Source organism: Cetorhinus maximus, chromosome 11, assembly GCF_964194155.1.
Source record: "Cetorhinus maximus chromosome 11, sCetMax3.hap1.1, whole genome shotgun sequence".
Classification (NCBI taxonomy): Eukaryota; Metazoa; Chordata; class Chondrichthyes; order Lamniformes; family Cetorhinidae; genus Cetorhinus; species Cetorhinus maximus.
In genome coordinates, this window is record NC_135889.1 from 24,119,225 (window position 1) to 24,131,328 (window position 12,104).

General features: G+C 43.5%; 1 protein-coding gene across 2 annotated transcripts in view; it reads left to right on the plus strand.

The window, feature by feature from the left end:
• Positions 1-12,104, plus strand: part of lss (lanosterol synthase (2,3-oxidosqualene-lanosterol cyclase)) — a 144,137-nt gene that overhangs the window by 125,780 nt on the left and 6,253 nt on the right. Inside the window, exons 20-21 of one of the 2 annotated variants that reach the window (XM_078551676.1) lie at positions 2,013-2,183; positions 9,063-9,141. In XM_078551676.1, the coding sequence (XP_078407802.1) occupies positions 2,013-2,183; positions 9,063-9,141 (250 nt within the window). The remainder of the gene's footprint in view (positions 1-2,012; positions 2,184-9,062; positions 9,142-12,104) is intronic. The other variant, XM_078551677.1, reaches the window with a different exon arrangement.

Below are 12,104 nucleotides of genomic sequence, written 5' to 3' on the forward strand. Positions count from 1 at the left end.
ATATTGTCTAAGTCTTGGTGCATTTGGACATGGACTGCTTGTATCTGAGGAGTCGTGCATGGTGCTGAACATTGCGCAATCATCAGCGAACATGCCCACTTCTGACCTTATGATGGAAGGAAGGTCATTGATTGTTTCACTGAGAAGAAGTTCCAAGATATTTACATTTGGAGACAATAACAGCAGGCTCTGAGTTGAGACAGTCTCAAACTTGAATATATGCTGTTGAAGCTTTTCATCTTGCACTCATCAGGGATCCACTGTCCCCCATACCAATTGGCTATTCGCAATTGACAGAATACTGACCGTACTCAACCAAACCGTGCTTGCAAAAATTAGAACATAATGCCTAAGGTTAGATGTGATTCCATGATTGAGCAGCATTTGCTGAACAATCCTGAGTGTGCTAAGAATTATACTATCAACCAAATTAAGATTATCAGTTGGGCTTGCAATGTAGCTCACTTCGGCTTGCTAGAAGCTATATATGTTCATATGCAGGGACATGTCCTCTGCAAACAAAGGGATGATGTCCAGACGTTCACCTTTTTTGAATGAACAAAAGCATGGGGACGATAGCTCCGTGGTGCATTCGCCATGGCAATGTCTTGACCAATCAGAGCCGACTTGCCAACCAATCAGAATGCCTTTTCTCATGCAGTATAAATTGTTGTTCCCTTTTGAAATTTGGCATTCTTGCATCTGTCCTGATGGGTGCAAGATAAAAACTTCAAAAACACGTCTCTTTTTTCAGCAATACTCTTGAGTTTCCCAAAGCCCTAGCAAGGTATTGATAGTATCGGGTTGTAAACAGTTGTGCTGTAATTGTCCATTTACTTCGAAGATGAAAGGAAGCTGGGGTCAAGAATAGCTAATTAGCATTTCTACCTAGATACAACATTAAATGTGTTTCATGTTGCCATGGGGAAGAGGGCAGAGGAAGCCATTTTTGTGATCAGGTTACAGACTTACCTACAAATCAATGAATATCACAGACAGACAGCGGGGGTTTTGTGGGGTCAGCAGAGAGAAGAGGTTGCTTGGCTTTGCAAGCTACTGCAGCCAAATGCAGGATGATACAGTCTCAAGCTGAAGAGAGGCATCCTGCACCCATCTGAGGATTCCGGGGAATTTGTCCTGCTATGGCTGGGGAACAAAGCTCTTCTTGACCAGACATAATACACTGGGAATGCATGATAAACTCTTAGCATCTCTTGGGTTACACTCTGGCCCCATTTTATATTGTTTACAGTGCCTGAGTACCAGCACAATCTCAACACTCACTCTCAAAATTCCAGCACTACCATCTATTTTTTAAACATTTTTAAAAATTAATTAATCCCAGCATGAACTAGTTGGGCCAAATAACCTGTTTCTCTCCTGTATGCCCTATGTAATTTGCAGTACAGCACAAGAATCATATGGAGAAAATTGAGGGTAGAGAATGGGTTGTTGTGTTTCTGAAACCCTGCAAAAGCACTATTTACAGCAGTAGTAGAAAAAAAATCTTAAATTACTTATGAAAAGATCCTTGTTGCTGGCACTGGCACTATCATTGCCGAGGGAAGTTTACGCGAGGAAAATGCAGACTACATAAAGTCGATCCCACTATCATACCAGTGTTAGAGATATTGCAGTATTATGCCTCAGAACTCTAAATGAAACTGTGTAACATTTATTTTCTGAACAAAGGAACAGAAGTAAGCCATGTAGCTCCTCGAGCCCATTCTGCCATTCATTGAGATCCTGTAATCTAACTCCATATACCTGCCATGTACATGTCTGGCTCCTGATGATGGAGAAGACATATTGTGACAAGCAGCAATTGAGATTATAGTGTCGCTCCCTTGTCTAACAAAATGTCTAACAAAAATAGTTTAATTGACAATGCATGATATTATCGTTAGTTATATCTGGGATTTTAACATATTAATTAATATTGTTAGACATCCTGTGTGATTTTCCCTCTTCCAGCCTTGAATTCTAAATTCAAAGTTTTGTTTCTTGCCTAGTGCTGCATGCAGAGCGGTGACCCGAGCCTGTGAATTCCTGCTGTCGAAGCAGATGGAGGATGGAGGCTGGGGTGAGGATTTTGAATCGTGCGAGCAAAGGAAATATGCGCAGAGTGCAAAGTCCCAAGTTCACAATACATGTTGGGCAGTATTGGGATTGATGGCCGCCAGGTGAGGCAGTTTATTTCCTTCAATTGCCCATCCAATTTCTGTTCGAAATCATTGATCATCACCATCACACTCTTGGGCTGTGAATGCCAGGTTCACTTCCACTCACTACATGAAAGATGTTCTTCCTCACAACCCCCGTATCCCTTCCTCACAAGCCCAGCTTCTCCAGCCGAAAATTGTAGCTAAATCCCATATCTCTGGGACCATTCTGGTAAATCTCCTCTGCACCCTCTCCAAGATTCTCGCATCCTTCCTAAAGTGTGGTGACCAGAATTGGACACAATACTCTAGTGGCCAAATAGATCTTGATGAATTTTCAGCGTAACTTCCTTGCTTTTGTACTCAATCTCCAATACCTCTTTTTATGAAGCCCAAGATTCCATATGCTTTGTTAACCACTCTTCCATTCTGGCCTGCCACATTCAGACCTCTGTGTACATGCACCTCAGGCCCCTCTGTTCAAGCACACTCTTTAGAACTGTGCTATTTAGTCCATATTGCCTCTCCCTTCTGCCAAATGCATTACTTCTCAATATTGAATTCTAACTGCCACTTATCTGCCCATTCTGCTAGCTATGTCCTGTTGCAAGCAATTTATATAACCCTCGCTGTTGCCACATCTCCAAGTTTGATATCATCAGCAAGTTTTGATATCTCACTCCATATTACAATATCCAAGTAATTTATATATGTCAAAAAAGCACAGTGGTCCAAGCACTGATCCTTGGGGAACACTATATCGTCCTCCAGTCTGAAAAGCAGCTATCTACCACAATTCACTATTTTCATTCCTTAAGCCAATTTTTTGTCAGATAGGACACCGGCCATCCATTCCACGAGCCTCAATTTTGTTAACCAGCCTTTTTTGTGGTACTTTGTCAAATACTTTCTTAAAATTCCCTTTATCAACTTTCATTAACAACTTCATCAGAAAATTCAATTAGATTAGTCAAACATGATCTACCTTTCACAAATCCATGTTTGCTCTCCTTAATTAACTCAAATATCTCCAAGTGCCTGTTGATTTTTTTCCCTGATTATTTTTTCTAAAATCTTACCCACCACTGATGTTAAAATTGTCCAGCCTGTAATTGCTAGGAACGTCCTGACACCCATTTGTGAACATGGGTGTCACATTTGCCACTGTCCAATCCTCTGGTACCTCTCCCACATCTAGGGAAGATTATGGGAAGCTCTTCTGCTATTCCCACTCTCAATTAACTTGCATCTCAAGTGGCTGAGGTATCAGACAAGATGATTTTATCCACTCTAAGCATAGCCAGACTTTCCAGTACATCCTACTTATCAATTTTCACCTGATCTATTGAATCCAGCAACTTCAATTCTACTGATATTTCGTCAGCATCCTCTTCCTTAATAAACACCAGTACTCAGTACATAATCTAGCCTTACGCTACACTCTGAACACATATTTCCTTCTTTGTCCCTAATACAACCGATCCCGCCTCTTGCTACCCACCTACTACTTTTATGCAGGTTGAAGAATTTTGGATTCCCTTTTATGTTGACTGCCATTCTGTTCTCCATTCTCTCTTCCCAGTCTTATTTTCCTCTTCCCTTTCCCCCCCTCAACTTATTGTCCTTGTTGTCACTTGAAGGTCTTATTTTGTGGTTTGTCGTCTGTAAGGGCTATATTCTGTAACAACGAGGAGCAGGGAAGAAGGGCCCTAGAGTAATCGATATTATTTGATATTAAGTATCTTCCAAAAGGTTTAATTTAATTTAAAGGGGTAAGTCATGGTAGGAGAGCTCAAAGCCACGGTGTGCTCCTCCTGCTCTATGTGGGAAGCCGGGAATATTTCCAGTACCCAGGGCCAGCAACTGTGCGGGAAGTGTCTCCAGCTGCAGCTCCTGGAAGCCCGGGTTTCGGAGCTGGAGCGACGGCTGGGGACACTGTGGAACATCCGTGAGGCGGAGAGTATCGTGGATAGCACGTATGGAGAGGTGGTCACACCGCAGGCTAAGAGTCCACAGGCAGGAAGGGAATGGGTGACCACTAGGCAGGCAGTGCAGGAATCTCCTGTGGCTATTCCTCTGCAAAACAGATATACCGCTTTGGATACTGTTGAGGGGAATGGCCTCTCAGGGGAAAGCAGCAGCAGCCCAATTCGTTGCACCATGATTGGCTCTGCTGCCCAGGGGAGGAGTAAAAAGTGTGGGAATGCAATAGTTATAGGGGGTTCAATTGTAAGGGGAATAGATAGGCGTTTCTGTGGCCGCAAACAAGACTCCAGGATGGTATGTTGCCTCCCTGGTGCTAGGATCAAGGATGTCTCAGAGCAGCTACAGGACATTCTGAAGGGGGAGGGTGAACAGCCAGTGGTTGTGGTACACATTGGTACAAATGACATAGGTATAAAAAGGGATGAAGCCCTAAAAGCAGAATATAGGGAGTTAGGAAGTAAGTTGAAAAGTAGGACCTCAAAGGTAGTGATCCTCAGGATTACTACCAGTGCCACGTGCTAGTCAGAGTAGGAATAGCAGGATATATTGGACGAATACGTAGCTGAAGAGATGGCATGAGGGGGAGGGTTTCATATTCCTGGGACATTGGAACCAGTTCTGGGGGAGGTGGGACCAGTACAAACTGAATGGGTTACACCTGGGCAGGACCGGGACTGATGTCCTAGGGGGAACATTTGCTAGAGTGGCTGGGGAGGGTTTAAACTAAAATGGCAGAGGGATGGGAACCTATGCAAGGAGTCAGAGGAGGTGGAATCAAGGACAAGAACAAAAAACAGAAAGGGGAACAAGAAAAGTGATAGGCAGAGAAATCAAGGGCAAGAATCAAACAGGACCTCAGTGAAAAATAGTGGGAATCGGACAAGTAATGATAAAAAGACAAGCTTTAAGGCTTTGTGCCTTAACGCGAGGAGCATTCGCAATAAAGTGGATGAATTAACCACGCAACTGGATGTAAGCAGGTATGATATAGTCGGGATTACAGAGACATGGCTGCAGGATGACCAGGGATGGGAACTGAACATCCAGGGGTACTCACTATTTAGGAAGGACAGACAAAAAGGAAAAAGTGGTGGAGTTGTATTGCTTGTTAAAGAGGAAATTAATGCAATAGTGAGGAAAGATATTAGCTCCGATGATGTGGAATCTGTATGGAGAGAGCTGAGAAACACTAAGGGGCATAAAACGTTAGTGGGGGTTGTATATAGACCCCCAAACTGTAGTGGTGATGTTGGGAATGGCATTAAACAGGAAATTAGAGATGCATGCAATAAAGGAACATCTGTAATTATGGGTGACTTTAATCTGCATATAGATTGCGCAAATCAAATTAGTAACAATACCTTAGAGGAGGAATTCCTGGAGTGCATACGGGATAGTTTTCTGGACCAATACGTTGAGGAACCAACTAGAGAACAGGCCATCCTGGACTGGGTATTGTGTAATGAGAAAGGAATATTTGGCAATCTAGTTGTGCGAGGTCCCTTGGGGATAAACGACCATAATATGATAGAATTCTTCATCAAGATGGAGAGTGACATAGTTGATTCTGAGACTAGGGTCCTGAATCTTAACAAAGGAAACTATGATGGTATGAGGTGCGAATTGGCTATGATGGATTGGGAAACATTACTGAAAGGGAAGACAGTGGATAGGCAATGGTAAACATTCAAAGAGTGCATGGGTGAACTGCAACAATTGTTTATTCCTGTCTCCCACAAAAGTATAACAGGAAAGGTGTCTAAAACATGGCTTACAAGGGAAATTAGAGATAGTATTAGATCCAAGGAAGAGGCATACAAATTGGCTAAAAAAAAAATAGACCTGAGGATTGGGAGCAGTTTAGAATTCAGCAAAGGAGAACCAAGGGATTGATTAAGAAGGGGAAAATTAAGAAGAGTACAAGAGTACGCTTGCGGGGAACATAAAAACTGACTGTAAAGTTTCTATAGGTATGTGAAGAGAAAAAGATTGATGGAGACAAATGTAGGTCCCTTACAGCCAGAAACATGGGAATTTATAATGGAGAACCAAGAAATGGCTGACCAACTAAATACATACTTTGGTTCTGTCTTCACAAAGGAGGACACTAATAACATACCAAAAATGTTGGGGAACACAGGTGAGAGGGAGGAACTGAAAGAAATCAGCATTAGTGGGGAAATTGTTGGGATTGAAGGCCGATAAATCCCCAGGGCCTGATAATCTACATCCCAGAATACTTAAGTAAGTGGCCCTAAAAATAGATGATTCATTGGTGGTCATCTTCCGAGATTCTATAGACTCTGGAACAGTTCCTACAGATTGGAGAGTAGCTAATGTAACCCCACTATTTAAAAAGGGAAGTAGAGAGAAAACTGAATTATAGACCAGTCAGCCTGACATTGGTTGTGGGGAAAATTCTAGAGTCCATTATAAAAGATTTAATAGCTGAACACTTTTGAAAACAGTGGCAGAATCGGACAGAGTCAGCATGGATTTACAAAAGGGAAATCGTGCTTGACAAATCCACTGGAATTTTTTGAGGATGTAACTAGTAGAGGTGATGAGGGGGGAGCCAGTGGATGTGGTTTATTTGGACTTTCAGAAGGCTTTCGACAAAGTCCCACATAAGAGATTAGTGTGTAAAATTAAAGCGCATGGGTTTGGGGGTGGTGTATTGAGATGGATAGAAAACTTGTTGACAGACAGGAAACAAAAAGTAGGAATAAATGGGTCTTTTTCCGAATGGCAGGCAGTGACTAGTGGGGTACCACAGGAATTGGTGCTGAGAATGCAGCTATTCACAATATATATTAATGATTTAGATGAGGGAACTAAATGTAATATCTCCAAATTTACAGATGACACAAAACTGGGTGGGAGGGTGAGCTGTGAGGAGGATGCAGAGATGCTTAAGTGTGATTTGGACAAGCTGAGTGAGTGGGCAAATGCATGGCAGATGCAATATAATGTGGATAAATGTGAGGTTATCCACTTTGGTAGCAAAAACAGGAAGGCAGATTATTATCTGAATGGCTATAAATTGAGAGAGGGGAATGTGCAACGAGACCTGGGTGTTCTCGTACACCAGTCACTGACGGTAAGCATGCAGGTGCAGAAGGTGGTAAAGAAGGCAAATGGTATTTTGGCCTTCATAGCCAGAGGATTCAAGTACAGGATCAGGGATTTCTTGCTGCAGTTATACAGGGCCTTGGTAAGACCACACTTGGAATATTGTGTGCAGTTTTGGTCTCCTTATCTGAGGATGGATGTTCTTGCTATAGAGGGAGTGCAGCGAAGGTTTACCAGACTGATTCCTGGGATGGCAGCACTGACATATGAGGAGAGATTGAGTCAGTTAGGATTATATTCGCTGGAGTTCAGAAGAATGAGGGGGGATCTCATAGAAACCTATAAAATTCTGACTGGACTAGATAAGGTAGATGCAGGAAGGATGTTCCCGATGGTCGGGGAGTCCAGAACCAGGGGTCACAGTCTGAGGATACGGGGTGGACCATTTAGGACTGAAATGAGGAGAAATTTCTTCACCCAGAGAGTGGTGAACCTGTGGAATTTGCTACCACAGAAAGTAGTTGAAGCCAAAACATTGTATGTTTTCAAGAAGGAGTTAGATACAGCTCTTGGGGCAAAAGGATATGGGGAGAAAGCAGGAGCAGGCTATTGAGTTGGATCATCAGCCATGATCATGATGAATGGTGGAGCAGGCTCAAAGGGCCGAATGGCTTACTCCTGCTCCTATTTTCTATGTTTCTATGTAAATCACCTGACATGTATCATACATCCTCTTTTTTTTTTGTTTCAACACATTCTCTAAGTGCCTCATCATCCAAGGAGCTCTGGTTTTGGTTCCCCTACCTTTCCCCCTTGTCAGAATGTACCTAGCCTGTACCTGAAACATCTCCTTAAGCATGGCAAATTGCTCCAATACAGTTTTTCCTGTCTTTGATTCCATTTTTACCCTAGCTAGATCGCCTTTCATCCCATTTGAAGTTAGCCTTTTTCCACTTTAGAAGCTCTGCTTTAGATTGTTCCTTGCTCTTTCTCCATTACTAATCTAAATTTTATGATATGATGATTATTCTGACCTAATTGTTTCCCCACAGACACTTAACCCACTTGGCCCACCTCATTCCCCAGTGCCAGATCCAGCAATGCCTCCTTCCTCGAGGAGAATATCCTGATCACATTTCAGAAATTACTCCCCTTCCTTGCCCTCCACTCTAACATTATCCCAATCAGTATTTGAGTAATTAATACCCCCCAATATCATCACTACTTTGAACTATGGAACAACCATCTCCCTTTGATCTCTCAATCAGAAGTTAACGCCTGAAATACAACATATTTAGAACTACTCTAATGACATGTCAGTGATCATTTTGGCCTGTGTTGAGCACTGTTATATATTGGAGTTTTGTAATGGCGACAATTTTTGAAGGATTTGCTGGAAGACAGGAATGCCGAGCAATGGAACTATTTTGTGATTGCCCAATGCCCTTCAGTCTGGAGAGAGGTTGTCCTACCATTAATTGAAGCCAAATTTCAAAGCACTCTTGCAAACTTCTGCTACACATATTAAAAGCCAAACAGTCAATATTAATACATAATGAAATTGCATTTATTTGCTTCATTATTCTCTTTAGCTTCATAAATTTATTATAATTAGTGCTCCAAGTACTTCTTTGTGGCACAATACAATGATATGGTGGTTTTCATAGTAAATTACCAAAATTCTTGAGAAGTAAGAGTTGCTGTATAAACTGTCTCTGCAAGGTGGCACTTGAATGTAATCTATTGTGTGCATGGTGCATCTTTCTGGCTCAGCTCAGGGAAAATCACATTTTGACATTGATCTTCCTCCGTTCTGTTTCTCTGTTCTGCAATTCTGTGCAGGTACCCTGGTACACGGGCAATCGAGAGAGGGATTAAACTCCTAATGGATAAGCAACTGCCAAATGGGGATTGGCCTCAGGTGAGTGACTTTCTGTCTAGTGACAGGGTTTCTTAATGTTTTGCATGTCATTTAGTTCATCTCCAACTGTGTATGTGATTTAATTCTGTGCTTCAAAGGATACTATCATGACAGCTAAAATCGATTGTCATAAAAGCCCACCTGGTTCACTATTACCCTTCAAGGAAAGAATTCTGCCTTCCTTACCTGTTCCAGACCCACAGCAATGTGGTTGACTCTGAACTGGTCTCTGAAATGGCCTAGCATGCCACTCAGTCCAAGGGCAGCTAGAAATGGGCAACAAATGCTGGCCTTGCCAGACATGCCCACATCCCATGCGAAAACATTTAATGGGCAATGGCTTGATGGCCTGTTTTGTTTATGCTTTCTTATTTTCTGAAGATTTTTTATTCTTTTATCCTTGTGGAGCATGAGTGGTCTTAAGCTAATCTTTATGAGCTATTTAAGTGCATAGCATAGAGCCTTGAAATCAATAACTAACGACAAAATTGTTGCTCCTAATAGTTTGCACATACCTCAAGCTGCTTATATATCTATTCTAATACACGATTTGAGGGGAGGTGATGATGTAGTGGTATTGTCGTTGGATGAGTAATCCAGAGACCCAGAGTAAAGCTCTGGGGACCTGGGTTCAAATCCCACCACAGCAGTTGTTAGAATTTGAATTCAATATAAAAACTGGAATTAAAAATCCAATTGTCGATTGTTGTAAAAACCCATCTGGTCCACTAATGCCCTAAAGGGAAGGAAATCTGTCGTCCTACATGCGACTCCAGACAGCAATGTGGTTGACTCTTAAATGCCACTCAGTTATAACAAACCGCTACAAAAATCCAAAAAATGGATGGACCACCTGGCATCAACCTAGGCACCGACAATGACCCTGGTGATGGTCACAGACCCAGCAGAGGTGGAGGCACATGGTATACAGCTGGGAGGGAGTTGCCCTGTGAGTCCTTAACATCGACTCCGGACCCTGTGAAGTCTCATGACATCAGGTGAAACCCCCTGCTGATTACCACCTATTGCCCTCCCTCAGCCGATGAATCTGTGCTCCCCGATGTTGTCCAGCATTGGAGGGTGGGGGGACACAGAATGTACTCTTGGTGGGGGACTTCAATGTCCATCACCAAGAGTGGCTTGTTAGCCACTACTGACATAGCTGCTAGACTGGTGAGGGAAACACATACTTGACCTCATCCTCACCAGCCTGCCTGCCACAGATGCATCTGTCCATGACAGTATCGACAGTCATTGTGGAGACGAAGTCCCACCTGCACATTGAGGATACCCTCCATCCTGTTGTGTGGCACTACAGTGCTATCTAAATGGGATAGATTTTGAGCAGATCTAGCAACTCGAGACTGGGCAGCAGAACACAATCTATAACCTCATGGCCCGGCATATCCCCCACTCCTCCATTACCATCAAGCTAGGATATCAATCCTGGTTCAATGAAGAGTGCAGGAGGGCCAAGAGCAGCACTAGGTATACCCAAAAATGAAGTGTAAACCCGGTGAAGCTATAAAACAGGACTACTTGCTTTCCAAACAGCATAAGCAGCAAGTGATAGACAGCGCTAAGCGATCCCACAACCAACTGATCAGATCTAAGCTCTGCAGTCCTACCACGTCCAGTCATGAATGGTGGTGCACAATTAAACAACTCACTGCGGGAGGAGGCTCCACAAATATCCCCATCCTCAATGATGGTGGAGCCCCAGCACAGCGGTACAAAAGATAAGGCGGAAGCATTCGCAACAATCTTCAGCCAGATGTGCCAAGTTGATCCACCTTGGCCTCCTCCGGAGGTCCCCAGCATCACAGATGCCAGCCTTCAGCCAATTCGAATCATTCCACGTGATATCAAGAAACAGCTGAAGGCACTGGATACTGCAAAAACTATGTGCCCTGACAATATTCCGGCAATAGTACTGAAGACTTATGCTCCAGAACTTGCCACATCCCTAGCCAAGCTGTTCCAGTACGGCTACAATACTGGCATCTACCTGGCTATGTGGAAAATTACCCAGGTATGTCCTGTACACAGAAAGCAGGACAAATCCAACCCAGCCAATTACCACCCCATCAGTCTACTCTCCATCATCAGTGAAGTAATGGAAGGGGTCATCCACAGTGCTATCAAGCGACACTTGCTTAGCAATAACCTGCCCACTGATACCCAGTTTGGGTTCCGCCAGGGACGCTCAGCTCCTGGCCTCATTACAGCCTTGGTTCAAACATGGACAAAAGAGCTGAACTTCCGAGGTGAGGTGAGAGTGACTGCCCTCGACATCAAGACTGCATTTGACCAAGAGTGGTATCCAGGAGCCCTAGCAAAACTGGAGTCAATGGGAATCGGGGAAAACTCTCCATTGGTTGGAGTCATACCTAGCACAAAGGAAGATGGTTGTGGTTGTTGGAGGTCAGTCATCTCAGCTCCAGGACATCACTGCAGGAGTTCCTCAGGGTAGTGTCCTAGGCCCAACCATCTTCAGCTGCTTCATCAATGACCTTCCTTCCATCATAAGGTCAGAAGTGGGGATGTTCACTGATGATTGCACAATGTTCAGTAGTTCATGTCCAAATGCAGCAAGACCTGGACAATATCCAGGCTTGGGCTGACAAGTGGCAAGTAACATTCGCGCCACACAAGTGTCAGGCAATGACCATCTCCAGCAAGAGAGAATCCAACCATTGTCCCTTGATGTTCAACGGCATTGCCATCAATGAATGCCCCACTACCAACATCCTGGAGGTTACCATTGACCAGAAACTGAACTGGACTAGCCATTTTAATACTGTGACTACAAGAGCAGGACAGAGGCTAGGAATCCTGTGACGAGTAACTCACCTCCTGACTCCTCGAAGCCTATCCACCATCTACAAAGCACAAGCCAGGAGTGTGATGGAATACTCCCCACTTGCCTGAATGAGTGCAGCTCCCACAACACTCGAGAAGCT